Source organism: Drosophila montana, unplaced genomic scaffold (genome assembly GCF_035044405.1).
Source record: "Drosophila montana isolate Dmon_TW-CO22-7 unplaced genomic scaffold, ASM3504440v1 contig_1505_1, whole genome shotgun sequence".
Lineage (NCBI taxonomy): Eukaryota > Metazoa > Arthropoda > Insecta > Diptera > Drosophilidae > Drosophila > Drosophila montana.
The window spans coordinates 5,053,566-5,078,456 of NW_026996452.1; the positions used below are offsets into that span (position 1 = coordinate 5,053,566).

General features: G+C 39.8%; 2 protein-coding genes across 4 annotated transcripts in view; one reads left to right on the forward strand and one right to left on the reverse strand.

Annotated features, from left to right (window-relative positions):
• The first annotated feature begins 2,595 nt into the window (after window positions 1-2,595).
• Scm (Polycomb protein Scm) lies at window positions 2,596-6,619 on the forward strand. The gene is made up of 4 exons (XM_064691307.1): window positions 2,596-3,479; window positions 3,550-4,467; window positions 4,529-5,590; window positions 5,666-6,619. Exons 1-4 carry the CDS (start codon window positions 2,991-2,993, stop codon window positions 5,801-5,803), a joined length of 2,607 nt encoding a protein of 868 aa, XP_064547377.1. The 5' UTR covers window positions 2,596-2,990; the 3' UTR covers window positions 5,804-6,619.
• An 8,136-nt stretch (window positions 6,620-14,755) lies between these two features.
• The window catches only part of LOC135438256 (uncharacterized), a 78,830-nt gene continuing 68,694 nt past the window's right edge, over window positions 14,756-24,891 (reverse strand). For all 3 annotated transcript variants that reach the window (XM_064696516.1, XM_064696507.1, XM_064696525.1), the window contains 7 exons: window positions 21,401-22,102; window positions 20,560-20,870; window positions 18,346-18,963; window positions 18,030-18,253; window positions 17,068-17,240; window positions 16,351-16,474; window positions 14,756-15,456 (listed from right to left, as the gene is read on the reverse strand). In XM_064696516.1, coding sequence (XP_064552586.1) covers window positions 15,325-15,456; window positions 16,351-16,474; window positions 17,068-17,240; window positions 18,030-18,253; window positions 18,346-18,963; window positions 20,560-20,870; window positions 21,401-21,876 — 2,058 coding nt within the window. In that variant the 5' untranslated portion in view covers window positions 21,877-22,102 and the 3' untranslated portion in view covers window positions 14,756-15,324. The remainder of the gene's footprint in view (window positions 15,457-16,350; window positions 16,475-17,067; window positions 17,241-18,029; window positions 18,254-18,345; window positions 18,964-20,559; window positions 20,871-21,400; window positions 22,103-24,891) is intronic.

Consider the following 24,891-nt stretch of genomic DNA (forward strand, 5'->3'; position numbering starts at 1 on the left):
GTTGTTAAAAAGATGTGAACTGACATTAAGAGGATTGTCAAGTATCTTAGCCCTACTTAAGAGCGCAATAGAATAAACAAATGCAACTAATGAATTGAACTCAAGCTTACTTTAAGCTTTAATATGGTGTCAAAACATTTCGAACTTTGTGTTGTATAGTGTAAAAAGTTCTCCAGAAGCTTTTAGGTGCTTTCAAAGCATCTTAAATGCATAAAAATACTTGTTAAACAAAATCATCTTAAACAACCATAGTATCCAGCCAAAATGCCCCTTAAATATAAGCTAGAGATAACTTTGGCACATTTAACTAAGCTCCTGCAAGTTGTAATCCCTCAATACCCTCAGACAAGCTAAACTTTGCCAGCTCAAGTGGTGTCAAAGTTAAACATTTTCATTAGCCTGGGCCAACAATTTGATCGTCAGTCAATAGCCGTCGAGCAATAACAGAATCATTAACACCGATGAAACACTCGAGCTGGCTGAGATAAACTCATTAACATGTTGATTAAAATCACGACAAAGTTCAAATCCTCGCGCCCAACCATCATTCGAGTCTCAATCTTTTGTTTGATTTGCGTAATAAGTCAATGGGGGGGGGGGGCCTTGGCGGATTGGGGGCGACAATTTCTAATTGCGCAGCGTCGATTTGACAAGCGTTTAAACGGTAAACGTCACTTGGCTCAATTATGCGTGTTAATGTGGCCCCTCGCATCCCCCTTCGCAGCCGCCAGTCTCTGTTCACAGTGTCAAGGAACCTGAGGGTCATCTTGACAGCTGCTGTCGATAAACTGAAGCAATTATTAATTTATGACATGCTCCCAAACTGCCTACATAGCATTTCATATATGAATAGGGTATAATTGATTAACATTAAGAATTCAAATTCTCTGAAATTATCTACTAAATTTCAATATCTCAGCAGAGATTAACTGCTTAGCCAAATCGGTTGCAAATCTTAAATTGACTTTGGGGGCTTCTTTGTAATAACGAATTGTTTCAGGCTCAAACTTTTTGTATAGTTATTGCTATTGCCTGCATAAGAAGCGCCATAAATGAAACCGAGTTACAGCCAAGTTAAGCAAAAACAGGCAACGAAATCGCCTCCAAACTTGGCCGAAAGCTAAGCAAAATATTTTACTAAGAAAACCACAAGAACAAAAAGCAAAAAAAAAAAGAAAAAACTTTTCTGCTTGGACAGCAATTATTACAGCGAATGAGTTTCTGGTTTAAGCAGCTATCAAAGGGCTTGGCGCTTAACTTTTGGCATTAACTGTGACTGAAATATTAATGGTGCAGTTTCTGGGCATGATTTTGATTTTGTTATTTAGATGAACAGGTGGTCGTGGGATGTGAATCGCTGAACTATGCGCAAATTTTGGTTAGCTTTTTGTGTGCAGCCAAAAATTCGTGCAAATTTATTTGCATTTGCTGATTTTTATGGAGCAGCTGCTCGTGACAGCATGCCAGGGCTGCCAGATGGATGAACACATGCACAAATGCAGGCGAAAAGCTGGCGAATATATTTCACAGACATGCAGTTGTCAGTGTGTGTGCGTGTGTGTTTGATTTTTTGCGCCGATTTTGGCGTTGATTTGTTGTTGGGGGCGATTAAAAATACACACACAAGCACACACGCACCTACTCACAATTCACGCCCACTGTGCTAAAGCATTTGTCAACTGTTTCGCCCCTGCGGCCGGTCCAAACTTGATTTATGAGCGCGTTGTGATATATGTATGCAGAAATAAGCCAGAGAAATCAATGAGACTGGATTTGGGTGCGTGGATGGGGTACGGATTGGATGGCACAGCAGGGTATGGGCCCATTTTGCTGCGCCTAATTGCATTACTTGGTTAATTTCGTGTAGAGCTGGGCGATTTATAGCTGCGCACTTAATGTCATTATGATAGCAACAAAACTAGGTCATACGAACCCTTTAATTTGAAACAAAGATAAACTGGTTTTCTAGACTCTATGAGTTTTTAGTTAAATTCGCGCGAATTCTCTTCGTTCAGCTTACTGCTAACTGTTGAGCAACTGTTGAGAAGGCATCCACAAACCAAATGTAGAGGGCGCCAGTCAAATGTCGCTTAGCATCAAAATGATACAATTTTGCTTAGAATAAGCTGAAACTGACTATTTATGTTTATATATTTAATTATTGACATTATTAGCGTTAGTTGTAAATTAAATTGAAATAGGCAAAAATTAAGAACAAAACATTAACGTATCGTGTTAAAATTAATATAACGATGTATCATTCTTATCGATATATTTATCTGCACTAAGCAAGCACTATAGAGATGAGAGTACCTCGCCTTCAGTGTCGCAGTGACAGCTGCTTTGTGATTGCACTCATAAATAAAACATTGTGCATGTAAACAGTTATATGCTCAGAAGATTAAATAAAATAATTTAGGTGGATCTTTCACATTTATACATAATCGCATTTTGCCAAGTTATAGTAAGAATCTTTTAGCTCAAACAGTGACCCGCAACTTTGCGTCACCAGCGATAAGTAACAGTTACATAAATGCTGCACATCTCTAGCGCTTTCTCATCGCTAGGAAAACAAATATGGCGGAACGCAAATGCAAAGAAAACTAAAAAAATTAACTAATTCGCAATCGCAAGCATCATTTAACCGCGTACAATGTACAATTGCTGAGCATATATAAATCAATAGCTCGTACTGTGCGCTCTCTCATGTTCGTATGTGAGTTCGTTTGTTGCTGCAATGCGATTTGCACAGTCAACACAAATACAAATTTGTTATTACGTGACCTCGAGAACGCCGCTAAAATTAAAATTCACAGAGCCGTGGCAAAAAGTGTTATTTTACCTAAAAACGAATATCTCTGATGCAAATGCAACACTGCGTGAGCTAAATGCGTCATTAAGATGCAGATTAACTGATTAATAAGGGTGGAGTGAAGGTAAAAATATAAAAATAAAAAGTACGCGGTAAATAAAACGAAAACAACGCAAAAATGTCTGGCGGACGCGACAGCAGCGCAAGCGCCAGCAGCAGCAACGGCAACAGCGCTGCCAACTCCAGCACACCGCAAACGCCGACGCAGCAGCGCGCCCGCGGTCGTCCGGCTAAACGGGCGACATGCACCTGGTGCGGCGAAGGGAAGCTGCCGCTGCAGTACGTCTTGCCCACACAGACGGGCAAAAAGGAGTTCTGCTCGGAGACATGCATCGCCGAGTTCCGTAAGGCGTACAGCAAGGGGGCGTGCACGCAGTGTGACAACGTGATACGCGAGGGTGCGCCCAATAAGGAATTCTGCTCCATGATGTGCATGAACAAGCATCAGAAGAAGAATGGGTCGACGCGGCACAGCAGCGGTGGTGGTGCAGGCGCTGGTGGCGCTGCAGATGGTGAGCGCAAATTGCTGAGCAGCGGTGCGCCGGCGCCCACGGGTCCCTTTCAGTACGAGAGCTTTCATGTATTCGACTGGGAGGCCTATCTGGAGGTGAGTAGTGGTTGCTAGCAGCTGTTGAAACGATCGTCTAATCTTTGCTTGTGCTTCTGGTGTGTGTTAGGAAACTGGCAGTGATGCGGCGCCCGCCGAGTGCTTCAAGCAGGCGCTGAATCCGCCCAACAACGACTTTAAGATTGGCATGAAACTGGAGGCACTGGATCCACGCAACGTCACTTCCACCTGTATTGCGACGGTAGTGGGCGTGTTGGGCTCACGATTGCGCCTGCGGCTCGACGGCAGCGACTCACAGAACGATTTCTGGCGACTGGTCGACTCGACGGAGATCCATGCGATCGGGCATTGCGAGAAGAATGGCGGCATGCTGCAGCCACCGCTTGGTTTTCGCATGAATGCGTCCAGCTGGCCCGGCTATCTCTGCAAGATACTCAACAATGCAATGGTTGCGCCCGAGGAGATATTCCAACCGGAGCCGCCGACGCCAACGGAGAATCTCTTTAAGGTCGGCCAGAAACTGGAGGCGGTGGACAAAAAGAATCCTCAACTGATTTGCTGCGCAACAGTTGATGCCATCAAGGATGATCAAATTCATGTCACTTTCGATGGCTGGCGCGGCGCCTTCGACTATTGGTGCAATTATCGTTCTCGTGACATTTTCCCAGCTGGTTGGTGCGCGCGCAGCTGCCATCCTATGCAGCCGCCGGGCCATAAGTCGCGCATGGACTCCAGCTCTGGCAAGCAGCGTTGCCCGCGTCCCAGATACACCGTTGTCGCTGAATCGGATGCCATGGTGGCCGCCTCCCCGGTAACGGCGCACTTTCACACCAACTGCAAGGGCGGACCCTTTATTAATGGCTCCAAGCTGCCGTCTATGGTGACGGGGCCGACGCATCAGACGCTCGCCAAGCTTTGCCTTCAGGAGGTGCTGGCCGCCAGCACAGATACACAGCAGTTGTCCAAGCTGCTCTTCGCGCTCGACGGGGATGTGCATATTGTGACCGCTGCTGGCAAGAATTTTACGGTAATTTCTTGTTTATTTATCAAAATTCCAGTTGCCAATCCTCTGCTGTTTTTTTTTTCAGGTGAAAATACCCTCGCCGCTGCGCATGAAGGATGACGAAAGCCTGGCCCAGTTTATTGAGACGCTATGCATCACATGCCGAGCATGTGCAAATCTTATCTCATTGATGCCGGAGACCGAGGAGTGCAAGAAGTGCGCACATAGTCGGAAGCGTCAGTTGTTGCAGACCGCAACGCCGCCACCGTCGCCTGTGCTGGCCGATAAACGCAGTCGACAATCCAAATCTGCCACGCCCACGCCTACATCGCCCGCCGAGAAGCCGCTAATTATCAAGCAGGAGGCGGGCGTCAAGGCGCAGACGCAGCAGACCGCAAGCAAAGCCACTAAGGAGACAATTAACCACAACAACAACAACAACACTAACAACAACAACAATAACAATAACAACAACAACAACAATAGCAGCAGCAATAATGTAAACAGTGGCAAGGTGGCCATCAAAGCGGAGCCAAATGGCGTCCCAGCGACAGCCTCAGCGCAGAGTCAGGCACAGGCGTTGCGCAAGGTGCGATTCCAGCATCACAACAACAACAATGGCAACTGCCAGCAGGAGACGAGCAATAACTTGGGCTCAACTGGCAGCAACAGTAACAACAGCTCCTCCTCTTCCAACTCCTCCAGCAGTAGCAGCAGCAGCGGGGGCAGTAGCAGTAGCCTAGCCGGCGGCACAGCAAATGCCAAATATTTGGCACCACTCGTCGCCGAGGTGCATCCAGAGCAGCTGAGCGCCAAGCCGCCCAGCAGCTACTATAAATCTCCAACCACATTATCATCAAGCGCCTCCTTTCCGTCTTCGGTATCCACGCCTTTCACCGCCTCACAGACGGCCTGTCCTGCGGCGCCGGCTGCCAGTGCTGCCAAAGCGGCAACAGCGCCAGTGGCTGCTTCTGCATCGAGCAGTTATGCGGGTACAGCCATCACCTCACCGCTCAGCACACCCACATCGACGGCCTGTTCGCATCTGCGAGCGCAGCCCATCGACTGGTCCATCGAAGAGGTCATCCAGTATATCGAGAGCAATGACAACTCGCTGGCCGTGCATGGCGATCTCTTCAGAAAGCATGTGAGTAGCCAAGATGACATATATCCACTATAATTGAATACTCATGAATTGTATATATTTGCCTTTAATCTGCAGGAAATCGATGGCAAAGCCTTGCTTTTACTTAACTCGGAGATGATGATGAAATATATGGGCCTAAAGCTGGGGCCAGCCTTAAAAATATGCAATCTAGTGAATAAGGTCAATGGACGAAGGAATAACATGGCTTTGTAAATTGCCAGAAGCATAAAAGAAATATGCATATAGAAATGGAAATGGAACAAAATAAAGCGCAAGTAACGGAACAAGGCCAGCGCTGAAGTGTTAACAAATTAGTACCTCCTTAAAAAGTAAAAGTAAAAGTAAACAACAAAAAAAGAAAGATAATCACATAATAGGTAACAGATATGCAGAATATATTTGTAATGTTTTCGGGCATTGATGAAGTTGAAGAACGTTAACAATTTAATTTTAAATATTTAATTTTCAACCTAAAATTCTAATGCGACCTATGTTAAACATGCGCGAAGGAAACCAAAACAAATGTCGAGCAAAAAAGAACTTGAAATTCCAAAAACTCATATTCAAAATATCAGTTTTTCCAGCAAGAAAAACGTATAAAACAAACAAAAAAAACACATTACCTTTAAAATGCATATGCAAAATATTTATTACACACACACGCACATTAGGCACGAAAAACAAAAACAGTTTGTATTTAATAAAAATATATACGACAAAAAAAAAACCTTGAAAATATTGTACATAACTTTACATATAATTTTGTAATTATGTATGTACTGATTGCGTTTCTTTAAACTTAAACTATTACAATGTTTGCTTAATTTTAGCAATTTACTTTTAAGTGAAATCAACAAACAAACAAAAGAACAATTTGTTTAATTTTATTTGTAGACACATAAGAAACCTAAAATACAAAACTAAACACAAAACCCAAACTTAAAATGTAAACTATATTAACTCGAAAGAACCGACAGCGGATATATAATACAGAATCAGATATATATATACACTCACTTCTATGCAATATTTCTCATTATGTTTATTTACACATCCACACATAAACTCTCACAGACATCTACACATAAGATATACTTATACCATACATATAGCAAACTGTAAACATTATTATTAAAATTGGTCAACAACAAATATTTTATTTATTTTCACTTTAATAATAATTGCTGCTTATGTAAGGCGAAACTGTTAGGAACCATAGAAGTATTAACATTTGTAGTACTCAATCTAAAATTTTAGATTGCCAACTGTAAGAGTCTATGGCTCTTCTTTCTTCCAGCTAAGTTTTGCAAAGCGCTTATTTTTTATATACTTCCAATCTATAACACTCCCATACTTCATATACATAAGCCCCACATATACGATGTATACATATATAACTTTCGGATTGACACAGGTAAATTTCGAATAAAACAAAAAGCATTTGCATATAATCATAAAATTAGTCAAAAATTTCATGTATACTTGAAAAACGAGAATAATAATATCCCGTATTAACCTTTGGCTAACCTTTAGAAACAAATATATAGAAAATTAACGGACATTTATCAGATGCTGATATACGAGTTACACCAAATAAAAATTAGCACTAATGAACAAATTGGAATACAATTATTGAATATATGCGAAAAATACATTAATCTCCTAAAAGCACCCACTCTCTCTCTCTCACACACACACACACACCCAAACATTCACACGCTAGTTCAAATACACACACACACACTCATATACAAATGATTATAATGTATTCATTTTGTTTTGCCATTAACATTAAATTAGATACTAAGTGAATAGTTATTTAATTCATTTCATGTTATGTATGTATAGAGATGATTCACAAAATTGTATCAGACAATTGAAATCTGAATAAAGCAAAGCATATGCATATAGATAAGTATCTAAATACTATAAAATTATGTTATACTTCAACATCTAACTCTGTTGGGCTGACATTCTATGTGGACTAACATTTTTATTGCGTTTTAAGCTTTCAATCAATTTTTTCAAATATCTCTCTTTGATTTCTAATCAGAAATATTCTTTTAAAAAGAATGCAGAATTTTTTTTTTGATATTTGTAAATATTATTATACAATTTTCATTATTTATTTTGCTAACCAATTTATATACATATATAATACTAGCAGAATCAATGAGATTCGCATAGAAGGGCGTATTTTTCATGTTCAGCGCGAGAGGGAGTGTTTGATATAAAAGATCAGTATATCCAAATACAAACTTAATTATTCGCCCATATAACTTCGGACTTAGCAAAGGGAAAGTGCAAGACACGACTTTCTAAAATTTGAATTCGATCTCGGATTCAAATCTGTAACATCTTTGCCCAGTTGTACATAACTTGGCTAATTCTTCTACCGATGATTGCCATTTTACAATTCATCCTCAAATCAAAATGGGAAGAGAACTGCTTTATTTTTAGTCAATCATTACGGCAAGCATTTAGTTTTCTTTACTGCCTCAAAAATCATTTTACAAAAATGTAGATAAACAAAACAAAACTATCTCAAAAAAAAAACAAATATATACTTAAAGTGACTACGAAATGGAATCGCGCACAACTGGCGACGATTTATGGATAAATGTTAGTGAAACATCAATTGGGCAAGGCGGGAGATCAGTTTATTATGGCTGTCAGCTACACGATCCATTTCCTCTCTGCAATATAAAACGACTGGGTCCGGTTCAGGCAAGTGCTAGCAGTAAATGTAGCTGTAGCAAGGAAATGACACCCGATATACCGAGATCGGGTCTTTTTGATGAACATTATGTGGAACTAGAAATGGAATCGCCGGAAACTATTCACCGTCGTTGTTGGGGGATAAAGCGTTGCCTAGAGCCACCAGTCGATGGATCCGAAAAGCCACGAAAACGTAAAGCCAAGCACCATTGGGGCCGTGATATTATCGAAAGTGAGCAAATCTATAGTTATACTGGTTGCGTTATAGTCTAAGACTTTCGAAATGATTTTGTTAGTGTTAAAATTTGGTTTTTGAGTTGAGTTTAGCGATTTTAGTTAAGTTTTATTATCGGAAAATGTTGTATTAAAAAATATATGCATTCATTTATCAAGATATATCAAGATTTTTATGTAAGTTCTTTCCATAATTTTACCAAGATTTATTTTTAATTTGGCTATGAAGATTACTTAAGTTCTCCAGGAAACTGGGAAGGAAAAATAAAGGGTATCTTTGATCTATTGCTCATCAATGCTGAGTACAATATTATAATTGTTATTGTCGAAACTAAACTAAATATTGCCATCGAATAGAATTGCTTTCAGTTATAGGTTCTCCCCTCTTTTAGTTGCTTCAGGGTTGGTGACAAAATCACCAACCCTGAATTTGTATTAGAGGGTACAGACTTCGTTGTAAAATAGTCGACAAAGAGAATACGATTTATGTGTTGTTTCTGGAAGCGGAAAGTTAGTAAAACTAACCTGCAAAAGCAGGCAACTCCGAACCAACTCTCCGAGTTGGGTTCACTGTGAAAATCAACAATAGTTGTTGTCATGTCATTGGCCCGTTGTCCGTTGATAGCCGCATAACAAAAGCGTTACACCGCCCCTCTTACCACGCAAATCATCCACCCGCCACCCACCACCCACCTTTGGTGCATTTACAATTTGCGGTCAGCGGTCGACACTGCGGGAGAGTTGATTTCCCTTTTTATTGGATTTAAGCGATCATCGTTCAATTTATAGACAAATCAAATGGCATTTTTTACTGCCCTCCGCCCGTTACAATTTGTGGGCGGCTTACTTTTTTATGCATTTCGACGTTGGCCAAAAAAAAAAAAAAACAGAGCAAATAAATTGGATTTTGTTTTGGCATGCAAATCATTTGCTGCAGGATACAGCCGGGGATTTGGTTGAAACTTTGGCCCTGTCGCTTCTTTTAATCGTGTGAGTAACCAAAGCCAATGACAACATTTGTGGGCCGAGTTAATGAAGCTGCTCCACGGCGGAAATCAAAAATCCACAATCGACAATGGCTGGCGTCTAGACGTGACTGTCAGGAGTAGGGCGACAGAACGGCAGTCCGGAGTCCTGTGCCGGGCTGTACAACAATCCTTTTGTGCTTGAACCCTCGATTGTCAGCTGTATCAATATTGTTACAGTTCATTTTGTTTGCCCTCGACAAATAAAGCATTTTATGCATCACCCAAAGCAAAGTTGCCCGGCATGCCCGGCCTGACCGTGGGCAGCATCTCTCAGCCAGATTGTGCTATTTGCCTTGGCCATTGGCCAGTTTGGCCTTGCATGGGCGTGCGGGCGTGTGGCGTATTTGCGGGCATGGTCTATTGAATTGGCATTGAGCACAAAACAGTTTTCAGCCGGCTCCTGCGGGCCAACTTTGCATGCCACATGCCGGACAAATCCGAAAACCTACTCCAACCCCATACCCCTTCAGAGTTCAAATTCCATTGCTGAACTTTAACAGTTTCGCTTTGATTGATAATTTACGGGCAGAGGAATAGAGAGAGAGAGAGAGTTGGGTTCTTAGATATAAGTATGCACAGAATCTATGAGTATATATCTGCAATTTAAACCAAGCTATTGACGGGCTATCTATTTGAAATCAAAGTGTTTCTTAATTGAAAATTCTGAAAACGCGCAATAAGGAAAAATTGATGAAACTGAATTGTTTTAAAATTATAGCAGCCGATGATAGGCTATACATTGCCAATAAATTTTATTGTACTATTAAGCTCCAAATTTTGACTGTAGCTCAAGTAAGTAAAGTAAGATTTAAATATGGAATAAGCTGAATTAAGGAAAACGTAAGAAAACTAGCTCGGACATGCTTATAAATAATTAAACAAGAACGCAATTCCAATTACAATTTCCCATAAGAATTTCGCATTTAATGAGAGTTGGGCAATAAATTCGCTTGTTTAAACTAACTGAAGTTAGCATTAAATAGTTAAAATTACGCAACTGGTCAAAGGACCACAAGAAGAACCATAAAAACTGGGTCCAAGTGGAAATCGGACAAATGCGAGTAAAATTTGTGCGCGTGAAGCCGTGTGAAAGTTGTTTCTGCTGCCGACGCAGTCATAAATAAATAAAATTCTACTTATACAAATGTGTGTAAAGTGTGTGTGTGTGCGAGTGTGTGTGTGTGTGTCAGCATGGCTGTGTGTGGCACACAATTTTTGCGAAAAATTTCTTCTTTTTTTCTGGCGCTTTTTTATAAAACTTTGAAACGAATTACTAAAGTCGAGATTGGGCTACGTCTTGGACTACTCCCAGAAATACGATGACATTTTTATGCCTAAAGAATATGTATGTATATATATCTTTTTTATTTAAAATAAATACAATAAATACATATGCTATGAATACGAGACTTTATAATATTTAAGAATATCCAAATATTCTCATTGAATGTTGTTATAGTTTCTATAAATGAGATTTGTTGTTAGTGTATTTGAACTTCGTTGTGGCAAAGTTCTCATTACTCTCATAATTTTTGTTCTTGTTTCTAGTCAGGAAAAACTTGGCAAGATTTACGTTTGCAATTTGCAGCGGAAACTAAAAAAAAAAAACGGCGAAAAAGGGAAGCGGCCCATCAAGTGCAACACGTTGCGCGTAAAGTCAAGGGAACAAATGAGGCTGAGGGGCAGGAGGCGGAGGAGAAGGAGATGGAGAAGGGGGAGAAGGAGAAGGTTTGCACATAGAATTATGCTAGTAATTGTTAAGCTATTAATTTATGCAACTAATGCGGCTGGCTGTGATTACAGGGCACAATACACATGCGTAAAGCAGCCGCAAGAGAATAATAAATGTTATGTTAAGTACAATTAAGGGCAAAGGGTTGCCTACGTAGTCAAAGTAACGGGGTCCTGCGAGAATAGGGGAAATAACACCCAGAAACTCAGTTTAAAAGTAGACCAGTTTCTTATGTGAGCAACATTTATAAAAATTCGTCAGGCAGTTGGTGCTGGTACTGGAAATAGGATTAGCATATTCCTTAGATGCAAATTGTATAGAAAATAGTATAGAAATTAAATTTCAAGTATGTTCAATTAAAATATTTTCAGGTCAATTAAAATTCAAATCAAATGCAATTTTAGCCTTTTTCAAAATCACATTTGGATAAGTATTCTGCTATTAAGTATTGAGTGACATGTCTTCTATTCCAAAACCTTTCCTTCGACGACAATTAAATGGAACATTATAAAAATTAGGGTCAATTTTTAATGTTTGGATCGACGATTTTATAGATACAGCCGCAAGTAACTTATTAATAAAATTGGAAAAAATATTTGACTAAATATTCAAGCTATATACAGGTAAATATAAATTGCACAGTGCCTCACCTGAGATTCGAACTTTCAACCTTACTGTTTGTGTATTTTAATTATGCAAGCCCTTAGTTTTGAGTTCAGTTTAAAATCCAAGTGTAAATATTTGTGTTAGTTTATTTTTGTGGCAAGCTTTTATAAAGTTAAAAAGTTAACATACCTAGCAGCATTTCCCGTGCATTGCCAACGAGCTGAAACTAATTGGAATATTTTTGCATTGACATGCGGCCGGATACACGCACAAGTCCTGCCCAGTTCGAGGAGGCTTCTGTCAAACTATATATCGCATATAAGCAGATGCAAACATAATTATATACATGTAAAAAGTATCAACTTTGAAGTGTATAACCCACCAGGTGCGCTCCACGATTGCGGAGCATCTTCAGCAGCGCAGTTCAATGCACCGCCAGGACGTGAGTAGGAAATTATTAAGTCACAATGGGGCAACGGCAAAGGGAGCGACATTTGTGCAGATAAAAATGTATTTGAGCTGCGCCAGGTGTGGATGGCGCTGAGTGGGATTCGGTTGCCTCACCTGGCGGCAGACTGACTGGGGCGATGAGGATGCGACAGGAAATTCATCAATGTCTGCAACGTCTGTTGCCCACATCCGAGGCGTACCCCATGTTTCAGTAGAGCTTGTAATTGCCTACAACTCTGAGAAGCGTTGCAAAGCGAAATAAGCAGAATGTCAGCAAATGAGGAGACACGTTGGGCTTCTGTTAGGGGGCAGGGGCTTATTTACGGGCCGGAGACAGCGCGAAAACCACGCAAAAGGAAGCGAAGCAACTGCGATTTCTTCCTTTGCTCCTTAATTTTTTTTTAGCAAAGAGGAAATTATGATTTTTTTTTTTGCCATTCGCTTTTACATAACAATTTTTGTTTAAGGCTGCAAATTTAATGTAAAGCAGCTACTTTGATGATGTGCTGGCGCCATCTAGTGACAGGGAGCACAAACTTTAGACTGGGCATCAGGTATTCCGCATTGAGTTTTCTCTTTGAACAAGTGAAAAAGAAATTTAGGAACCTTTAGCTATGAGATTTATGTACAGATCCCTAGTACTTATTAATATTTTTATTATTATTTATTACTGCTGGACAAAACGAGTGTCAGCCAAAGTATTTAATATATCAAAATATGACATTATAAGAATTTACCGCTAAGCAGGTGTTATTATAGTAGGAAAATATATTATTTAGAATTTTTTTAAATTATAAAAAAAAAATTAAGAAAACAATTAATATAAGAGAATTTTTTAAGGATTATAGACAGATGGGGATTCACAATAATAATTAAAAGTTGTATTTTATTGTATATATGATCGGAAATCATTGACCCGTGGTAGCAAATTTTTTAGCCTGTCCGATAAGCTATCTATTGTCATTCCACTGCCTTAATATAAGACTGAGATACTTGCAGCTGTCTACACACAACTGAAACTGTATTTATTTTTGGCTCAATGACAAATGTAAGTATTTAAGCCATATATCTGTTTAAAGATTGAACATAGTATAGCACTTGGAACAGTCGGTAGCATGGCGCACAAAAAGAGAGAACAAAAATATGTACTTATGTGGTAGTATTTTAATCTGACGTGGCTCATGTTTGCTGTCTCAAAATGCGCTGTCTGTTTGGCCAGTCACTTGGCACTTGTCAGTGGCAGTCGGCGCGGCGAGCAAAATTAACAACTTGATCCTTTGTCAAATCAGTCAAGCGCACTCAAATGCGCAAAATCCACAAAAGTGACTGCAAAGCGAGCGAAGCAAACCACCAAACCACCCAACCAACCACTAGCATTAACACCACATCCACCCACACACACACACACACACACACACTCGTCCTGTGTGTCTGCAGAGAGCTCAACAATATGTAAATTCACATTTTTTGTTTGGCCAGAAATGAGCTTAGTCAGCCAAAACACAGCCAAGAGGCAGCGCCAGCGAGGCATAGAAACAAGCGAAGCCTTACAAAATAAAATATCAAATAAAAAAATTGGCTATAGATTGGCCAATTAGAATACATACCTAAAATTCAATTTTGCATTCTATGTAAATGCGAAATATAGAAACTGTCAGGGTAAAAATAGAAAGAACTAACATATTTTAAACTCAAGCAGCATAAATTCTGAAGGAAAATAGATAATGATAGATAGAAAATAAATAATAGAAGATAGCGCATAGAGGCACGGAAATAGATTTTGCCTGGGTTCTTCCGTTTCCGATTGTGAATCTTTAATATGGACTTTCTTGTGCATTTTGTTTACAAGTTATGCTTTTTGGGGTCTCTCAACTTTTACGCTGTTACTCAGTTATAGAAGGTACTAGTCTTTTAGGTTTAAGGCTAAGTACAGAAATAATCTTCGCTGATGCAGAACTGAGCCCAATCGGATCGTCAACTTAGTTATATATAATGCCTCTTTTCTTAGTTTGTGCTTATTTATAACCCGCTTAATATCTTGGCCATATATATGTCTGCATCCTTTATAATAGTTATATATGTTGTATACCGTTTAAAATAAATTCAGATATGTGTTAACTATACTTACTATAAAATATAATAAATAAATAAATAAATATTCAGCATTTTTATCATTTCCTTACCTCTTTAAATAAACTTTAAGTGAAAAGCAAACACAAACCTGGCTTGCTAAAATATTGAAATAAATATAAAAATGATAACGCATTTTGCATTTTACACTTATGCATAAATAATTAATTAGTTTATTGATTTATTTTTACTTTTCGCGCCATTCTTATATCATATTCGTATTACATTTACGCATTTCGCCGCACATTCTACATCAATGTAATTATATAATAAGTTTTCTTTTTTGAGTTAACTATTTTTTTTTCTTCTGTTTTTCATTATAATTATTGTTTTATGTCAAATTAACTTAAATTGTTTTTTTGGCATTCACATACATGTGTTCGTGTGTAATATAGTGCAATATCGTAAGCATCAATCGTAATTGTATTCATACTACGGTGAGTACTTGATAAACACTCGTGCGTATATTGTGGGTGCATTTATAATTACAAAATAACACTCACACACACACACACACACACACACATGGAAAGATCGTAATTTACAATACTTGAATGCGCTGCTAGGAAACATCAATCACAATATATGGTATGTATATATGTAGTGTGTTTATATTTATCTTTGTTTTCTGTTGGTTTTGCATATTTATATGTAGTTTTATAGACTGAAATTTCTAGCCATTGCATTTGAATGGCGCATTCAAAATGATTTGCATTATTCATTACACATTCACATGTTTGCCACTCAAATACATTTACGATTCTCATTTGATTTGGCTCCTGTTATTGGAATTGTATAGGCTCTGTTTACCATGCATATTTAAATGCCGTCACGCCTCAATTGCTGGCATAGTCCTCGATGAATGTGTCGATAATGTAGCGCTTCACCTCGTTAATCGATGTCCTCTTATTGCTGCACTGCAGCCGCTCTTGGTGCTCCGGCAGCACCAGTAATTGCTGCAGCTCCCCCTGCAAATATATATATATATTTATATTTGCATGTATTTTGCTTGAAAATATTTATTGTGAACGTTTGAATGGCAATTATCTGCATATTAAGTATTATTTTTGGGGCCAACGAGGCGTATGCGTTATCGGCTTTATGCAGCATTTAAAGTGCATAACGCATACGCCGCGTAGCATTCACATTTATCGCATTAAATTGTTTGCACAATTTATGGGCTATCGCCCACAGCCCCCGCCCCCCCACACCCTGCCCGTTGACAGTGTGGCAGTTGCAATTCCGAAATTGCTTGTAAAATGTCGCACGTTGTTTTTCACAGCGCTGCGGGCGGTACGTTTCGGTGAAAATCAATTGGGAAATTAATAATACAAAAGTTGTTTCCGTTTATGGTTCAGCTGTGTATGAAAATGTTTCAAATTGCATTCAACGGTTGTCAAAGTGTTATTAAAACTGTTTTTTTTTTCAATGATATTCGGTGATATTTTATATCGATTTGTTATCGATAAATATATAATTTTAACTTACCAATGTTTAATTTTCAAAGACCTTTGATTTATTGAAGGCTTTCACTAAAAATTTGATCATCGTATTATGCTAATTCATTTATAATCTTGGATATTCTATGCTTTAATAACTGAAGATTGGTTATCATTTCGATAAATTATCGATCACATTATTTTAAAAAAATACAAATTTGTTTAACTAAAACTTGCCATAGCGACTTTTGATCTTAAATGCATTGTTATTGCCTTGCAACAAAGTTTTTGTATAATTTTTGATGAATTTATCACCAAATGCGTTAAGCTATCGTTATTAAATATGTCAGCCAACAAGTGATCAACAATTTATTGCTGTACGTTTGTCCATTTATGTTTTGTGGAATTTGTCCCAATACTCACATTAAAGCCGCGTCCAATTTCCACATCCGCGTCCAGGGGCAGCGTAAACAGTCGCTTCGAGACAACAAAACTGTTTGTCCACAGGCAATCGACGTAAATCGATATGAAATCGCCATTTTGTATGCTGTGTGCAGCATAAATGTGGCAACACGAGTGGCGAGTGGCGAGAGGTGCAAATAATTAAAAGACATACAGAGTATTATGTACAGTAGCATAGAAAAATGTGCCAACGGCCGATGACAAATGGCGCCCACTTTAACCAAGTGTCAATTTGGCAGCTGCTGTAGCTGTATCGCATATAAAAATCCACACACACACATACACAGCCACAAACAAAGCGACACTCGATATTCGTGTATACGAGTGCTTGTGCGTGCTTGTGTGTGTGCGTGTACTTTTATGTGCGACTGTGCGTGCTATTTGCATGTGTGTCAAGTGTGTGTTTCAAGTGTCGGCACTGTGTGCGTTTCATTGGCCCAGGCGATTTATGTTAATAAATTGAAAATGCAAATAAAATGAAAGTGTCAATGACGGGAATGGCCATCAAGAATCACACTCACACACACGCACACGCACACACACACAAAATAAATCCATTTAAAGCACGCACACTGATTGCCTATCTAGAAAAACAGCAACAACAACAGTTCCGACTCTTTAATCTCTCTCTCTCTCGCTCTCTCTCTCTCTCTCTCTTTGTTCTCACTCCCCCCTCACCTGATAGCCACTTGATGCCAGCGATAATCATATAAATTGAATTTCACCGGCAACATTTCCGTTGTATTGTCGCGCTCCAGATACAAACGAAGTCCATCCTTGCACGCCTCCAGATACAAATTGTGTGTCCCGTTGCGTATGGAGAAAAGTGTCGAAGCATTTTTCGTATCATTCTGAAAAAAATTAAGGTTGATGAAAAGTGGAAAAGCTCTTCGGCAATGTTTGTTGACGCATAGATTATAATTACTTTACGTGCAACGCTTTGTGAAAGAGTAACTAATAGAAGTATATATATTTGCAAGCGGGTATATCCTGACCTTGCCCGTGGCAGGCATCAAATTAATCGCAAAGATCTTTAAAATGGAGTTTTAAATCGTTTTTTCATATAGATCCTTGGAAATGAATTTGAGCGCGAAACGTCACTCACCAAATCTTTGACACCCCCTTTGGATTTTTCAAGGAGTGCGAAACACACATCAGATGAATTTTGACAAAGATCTTTGAAAATGGATGGAAAACAAAAAAGTTTCAAGTAAACCATATACGCGATTTTCCCACATATACGGGTGGAATTTCCCTAAAACCCGTCTACATCACATAAGGAAACAACAGTGAAAATTGCAGCTTCCTAGCTCTGTACGTTGACCTTAAATCAGCCAGTCAATAAGTCAGTCAGTCAGTCAGTCAGTCATTCAGTCAGTCAGTCAGTCGGTCAGTCAGTCAGTCAGGACAAGCAGTTTAATATATATTAAAATACAAAAGTTGCAATCGATAACAAGACTATTATTATCGATAAGTTTCGATAACTCATGTTTTAATAAATTTATGTAGGATATATTTATTGATTTAAGCTACGGCATTTGATTAACTTGAGCAACATGTCGATCTGTGCTTAGTTATCGATAGACTAGGAAATCGATTAAATGGGTTCAAATTAAAATATTTCTGGACGATCTCGTTACCTTCGCTCTCAGAGTGATCATCAATGTAAAGTTCAGCATATTCCGCCAGCTGCGAATGTAGCCCATATTTGCGGGCGTCGACGAGTAGGCCACGCCCACAGAAACGGGCGTTGTCAGCTCGGAGAAGTCAGCTGGCAAATTGTCATAGCTGGCGACAGTTGGCAGCTCCTCGGCGACCGGCACGGGCAGCTTCTTATAGAACTTGAGCAAATCGCTGATATCATCTGTAAATGGAATAGAGAGGCGGGGCTGGGCAGTGAGTATATAGTATATAGTAAAGGACTCGGATGAGGATGAGGATGAGGGCAACACTTACCGCTGCACTCGAAACTGTTGCAGTTGCGCTGCTCGATATTGTAGCCCTCGCATAATAGTGTGGATAGGGCTAGGCTCTTGGTCACTTTGCGTTTTTTGTGCTGATTATTCGCACGTGTCCTGCGACGGTCGTTACGTGCAACAGCCACAAAGCTGACACCTGTGCCCGTCGCTTCATTACCGCCGCTTGTTAGCCCAGTTGCTGCTCCTGCTGCTGCTGCTGCAGTTGCAGTTGTCGTTGGGTCGAGTGGGAAGTCAACAGCTGCTGGTTGCATCATCAGCAGCAGCGCATCCTCGGGCTCGTCCTGTATATCGTCCTGACTGAGCACTTCATTATTATCAGCCTTGAATGCGGCGGCTGCCGTTGCTGTTGCTGCCGTTGTCGTTGTCTCTGCAGCATCATTATTCGCCTCGTCAGCGTCCTCGACATCCAGCTGCTCCTGCTCGGCCACCTCCTCGTCCTCTTCGATCGCATCGTCATCGTCCAGATTCAGATTCAGATTCATATTCATGTTAATGTTCACCAGTGGATTGTCCAGCAGACAGCGACGGAAACGCTGCTGCACACCTTTGCCGCAGGTAACGCTGCAAAGCGTAAAATCGCTCCAATCGTCCCAGCCTATAATTGATAAATGCAGCACTTGTCCATTAAATTGCCCAACTCTCGAAACGATTAGCATTTCATAAGCTCTGTGACATAGGGGGCATATTGCTATTTTTAAATAATGACAACTATTAAGGAGCACATTCACAACAAAACTTTATGTGAATAAGTAAATATTTCATAAGTTCAAATTTTAAAATTGAACGAAATGTGACGAAACTGGGCAACTGGCAATTTCATTTTTTGCTACAAGAAGAAATCAAAAATCAAATGTCAAGTGTGGAAATAGCTAGCAAGGCCTTACACAGGAAATTCGCCCTGAATTCAACTATGGCTAGCAAAAAAAAAAAACATTAAAGGAAGAAGGAATTGCAAAACGAAATATTTTTGCAAAAAGCAAAAAAAGCCTCATACGCTGAGCTCATGTATGTCTATGTACGTATGTATCTGTGCATCTTTGTATCTATGTATCTATGTAACTACATTTATGAAGCTTTGTATCTATGCAACTATGCCAGTCATAATCACTAAAAATATAAAAAAAAATCTAAGCTTGGTTTTTATGTTCTGCCTTTTACCTAAAAAAATAACCTCTTGAATTGTTGCCACCATTTTTTTTTGCGTGTGTGTGTGCTATCTATCTCTTGACACAAAAGTCAAGTGTTTCTTTCCACAAGGGCTGCAGCAAGTCTGAAAGCGCCTCGTGCTTGTGCTGTCAGCACAGGAGGATAATCGGACACACGGACTCGCAGCTAGTCGCATGCTGCGTCATCATCATCCCAATATTTTTCTATATAATACTTATTTTTTATATACTTAGAGCGAGCTGTTCTATGCACACAGGCATGACGACAAGTTTGTTGGGTAATTTCGATGGGCTGCCAGTTATCAATCTTCATCGCAGATTAATTGATTTGAAATATGAAAGGGATGAATGAAAAAATATCGAACTACACGTTGTCCTCAAAAGTTGCAACATAATTTAGCTAAGCGTTCTACATATAAATGTAACAGTCGAGTTATTTAAGCAAGTAAATTAGTAAGTGTCGGGTTTGAATCTCAGATTAAAGCAATGAAAACCAATTTTTAGTAAGATTATGTTAAATAGTTGGAAGCTTTAAATTTGCTTGTAGAAGGTTTTCCAAAGAAACTTTGGAATTTAATTAATGTTTTAATTAAAGCAAAACAATTTTTAAATATTATTGAATATTTATATTCTGACATGTTGAAGAATTTTGAAAGTCTTTTTTTATTAGAAATATATTTAAAATTTTTAAATCAAATCAAATAAACCGGATAGCTTTCAGGCAGTCAAAAGGAAAACAAGAAAAACTCTTGTCGAAGACAAACTTGATATGGTGGCAATTTGGGAGCCGGCATTTAGGTTTGATTGGCCGACTGAGCTGTCCATCGAGCTAGTTATGCGTTGTAGTTCCGAAACTCGAACCGGAGATGCACGTAAACTCCACAAACATCCGCAAAGGAGATTTGCTGGACAATGCAACCGACAAGCGAAATGCGATTAGCAAGCGGAAGTGCCACAGCAACAAAAACAACAAGCACTGCGAAAATGGGGCAACAACAAGAAGCAGGCTTAAAGGGTCAACTTACCCAAATGCTTCCAGATATGATTCTCGAATTGCGGCGTCCAACGATGCAGCCCGTTGACGCTGATATGCAGCACATCCTTGTCGTTGGCCATGTCAACGGCACCACCCAAGCCCAAGCCCAAGCCCGATCCCTGCGGTGGTCGCTGCATCTGCCTGGAGGCCACAGCTGCGCCCTCCGGGCTGCCTGGGAAGCCCGTGCCGGTTACCGCTGAGGCAGGCAGTAATTTGCCAAAAGCAATTAATTCCGTGGGCAACATTTTCAGCATATTAGCATCGAAGCATTGCAGCGGCTGCAATGTGGCATTCAGTTGCCTATGAGAGAGCGAAGTAAGGGGAAAATGGGTAGACAAAAGTTAAAGCCAATAAAGAGTCAGCACAAAATGTAAAGCCGCATATCTGTTGAAAATGCAGTTAGGCATCCAATTCATAGTGGCATTCCCCTACTTTAGTTATTTATTAATTATGCGGCCCGATGCAAATTAAATATATTATTTTACCCTGTGCATAGAGATAAAATCCGATAATTCATTTCATATTTTTAATACTGGGCAATGCCCCTAATAGGATTATGTATTTCTTATACAGCAGGTATGGTAAAAGTTATATTTACGCTCTAAGCTGTTTCAATACTTTCTGTTTAAATATGTGCCAAATATCTAAAATTGTAAGTATTCCCGATTCAGAAGGTAACTCTGTCAAAACTGAAAAACAATTTTTAAAGGGACTATAATTTATCGGAAATTAAAAGTTAAATTCTTGGAACAGGAACTTTTCTTAAGGCTAAATCTAAAAATTGCAATTTGGAAATGTTAATCATGATTTTTGATTTTTACTGCACTTACCCCTCATACTGATAGGCTGCACCGCTGCCGCTCCAAGCACTGGAACCGCCGGCGCTGGCAAAGCCTCCGCGTCGCGCTCCGCCGGACGCAGAGCCGTCAGCGCCCAGGCTGCCATCGCCTGTCCCAGCAGCGGCGCCATTGGCCATTTTGAGCAGCGAGGCGCCTTTGTATATCGTTTCCGGAGTTAATGTTATTAAAATTGTGGCAGCCTGCGATGCGGATGCCGTGTCCATCGCCTGCTCGGCCAGTTCGGCATCGGTGAAAATGCGAGCTGCCAGAGCTTTGACAATCACCGGACTGGTGCGAATCAGTTCTGCGATGCCTTTGTGTGCGCACCGACGCCGATCCGCGGTCGGCGTTGATGTCGGGGCTGCCGTCGCAGCTGCGGCGAGCAGCAGCATCCAAATGGCCGGGCTGGGTAGATGACGCAGTCGCCTGGCTGCGCCCATTCCTGATGCAGCTGAAGTGGCCGCCATGGACAAACTATATATATATATATATATATATATTTATATATGTATATGTCTCCTTTATCTGTTTGATTGCGCTAACGAATTACGTTCAGGTTGGCATTGCACTTTTTTATCGCTCTGCGGCTTCAATTTACTTGCGCCAAAAGTCACGTTCCGGCCCTGATTCCTTTATGGGCCACCAGCAGCGAGTGCTGAGCGCACTTAAAACGCGTTGACATTCATTTCTATGCTGCAAAGATAAAACACACCAAAAAGTTTAGAGAGAAAAAGATGGCAGGGACAATGGGTAAAGCTCATTTAAATAAATTGAATGTTATTCCTAGGTAAACCATAATTTGTGATTATGCAGGTCGTCAGAGAAACGAAACGAACCGAAAAATGACAGTTTGCGCAACAAAGCGAGAAGCGTAGAGCGAGAAGAAAAGTTAAATGCACAGAAGCGTAGTAAGTAGGTGAGTCGAGTGAAACAAATGGAAATGAGTAGTGAGAAGCGAATTGTGCAAAGTATAAAATTAAGCAATAAGCGAAGCGAAGATAAGTGAGAAACGAATTAAGGTTAAAAGAGAGCTTAAAAGTCAATAAGAGTAGAGAAGTTTGCTAAGGAAGTGAAGCAAGAAACATATTGAGAAGACAAACTCTTAAGGGGGCAAGAAATTAAGCGAGAATCGAAGTTAGAAGCAGCGTCAAGCGAGAAGCTCAATAATTTGCGAAGTTGTAATGCATGTGTGAGCGAAGCTATTGGAGGGATGAGAACATAAGCAAGCTAAAATGCGAGGTGTAGGGAAGCGAGAAGCGAAGGGAGCAGATAAAATGTAAAGTGAAGAGAGAAGCGAAGCAATAAATTAAAGGAGACGCGTAGAGGGGAAACGTAAAGCAAGCGAACAGCACAGTGACTCGCAAAATAAGCAAGGCGTAAAGCGAAGTAAGAAGTGAAGCGAGAAGCGAAAGAAGTCAAAAGTATTTGCCCGACTTAAGCATATCCAAACTTAACCCTTTCAAAATGAGCGCAGACGGACTGAATACTGTGCACGGCGAGCTGACTCATTCCTCTTGATTACCTACTTAAAAGAAAATAATTTCACTTGCAGATTCTGGCCATTTATTTGCATACTGGCCATGCAATTGGGGATTACATGGGTGGAGCGTGCACCACTTGACCCGGGATATAGCGCTGGGGCACGTTTAATGTTTCAGTTTGAAATTGATTGCAGCCATTAAAGTTGAAGATACGCTGCCATGTTGCTGAAGACCCAGTTTCCAGTTTCCAGTTTCCATTCCCCGCACAGACCACAGAAATAATTAAACGCAATCCTTTGATGCAGTCCATTTAAGATATTTTCTTTGGTCAGCACACGAGTTGATAGGGTGCCCCTCTTTAAAGAGGGGGGTGGGGGCTGCGCCATCAAAGTCAATGCATTTACTTTCGTATCCTGCTGCAGGAAATAAATATTTCGAATAAATATTTTAGCTATTTCGTAGCTCTCTAAGCCGGGCAGTAGTAAACGAGCTTCAATGGCCATGCATTGTCCAGGCTGCTGGCTGCTGGCTCCTGGTCCATTCTTCGCCAACATAAACGTGCAATAATCAAATAGAATTTTTACGCACATAAGCGCTGCATTCCCCTCTAGCTCGCCACCATCCTTATCCGGGCAGCACATCCTGCTGCTGGCAGAAACAATGCGAGTAATGGCAGAGCAAAACATTTTGCCAGATAAATGTTGGCCGTTGCCCCTTGGCGGACTGTGTGTGCGTGTGTGTGTGCGGGACTAACAAAGTTACGACTGGCACTGAAATCATTCGCAATGTGCATATCCTGCGCTGCAGGCGCATCCTTTTTTCTCGAACAGAAGGAGTTATGTAAAATAAAACCCACCGGCCGTGCAAAATTGAGCTCTCAATTGTTTTATGGCATTGCCAGTTCCAGTAAAACAAAGAAATACAAAAAAACAAGAATCATCAGAACAATGGCCAGAATAGCCGAATATTGTACACCCTTGCATACTTTCCCAGCTGAACAAAGTTTTTGTAGAACTCAATTTTCGACCAAGTTTACATATGGTTACTATTAAATCTGTACAGTAGTATATATATATATAATATAGATATATATACATTTTTGAATCAAGAGAGCTTAAACTATATTTGAGAAAAATAACAAAACCTAAAATCTATATGATATCTGTATCTATATGATACGATAAAAGACGGCATGGCTATGACGACTCGATTCAGGATCATATTCAATGCGATCGTAGATGTATACTGTCATATGTTAACTCGGTCAAGTCTACCGTAGAAGCGACCGAGTTACGGTCTAGGGGCTCTGATGGCATTTTCCATTTCGTGACCATTCGTCAGTTCACTTTCAACTTTCAGCACAGTCTCCGGGGGCGGCAATCAGTGTAATTGTTATTGTTTTTGTTTTTGGTTTTATTTTTCCGTTGCCCCTAGTAGTCACTTTTATTTCGTTGTTGAACTTTTTTTCCACAAAACTGACAAGCAATCGGTTAAAAGCAGTTGAATACCAAATAAACCGGTTATAAGGCTTAAGAGATGGAATTTCCAATGGATAGAATTCTAAATGCATATGTCGCATTTAATTTTTGAATCCTTACTCACAATTTGATTCGAATGTGCAAAGTAAAATGCTTCCGAATTCAGAGAGTAGGCAATTTAAATTAAAATATAACCGCATAGATCCAGTCCAATTTTTGGAACTAAAGTTAACATTAGTAGAAACAGATTTACAAAAAATATAAAAGGTGAACATGAATAACAAAGGAAAATAAAACTTAAAACAGTTCGCGGAGGAATGTTAAATGAATTTCAATTTTTTAAATTTCGCTTTTTTAGTTGTGTAACCTTTTTTGATAAGTTATGTATAAATACACGCCATTTATTAGCACTTTTTCTCACATTTGTAACGATTTTCCCCCCCAAAAAAAAAAGAAATGCTTTTTCTATTTATCAATCAAATGCCATTTTTCAAATTAAATATATTTAGTAAAAACTTTTCAT

Coding starts and splice junctions, on each gene's coding strand:
- Scm (XM_064691307.1), top strand. CDS start 2,991: ATGTCTGGCGGACGCGACAGCAGCGCAAGCGCCAGCAGCAGCAACGGC. Junction 3,480..3,549: donor ACTGGGAGGCCTATCTGGAG/GTGAGTAGTGGT, acceptor GGTGTGTGTTAG/GAAACTGGCAGTGATGCGGC. Junction 4,468..4,528: donor CTGCTGGCAAGAATTTTACG/GTAATTTCTTGT, acceptor TTTTTTTTTCAG/GTGAAAATACCCTCGCCGCT.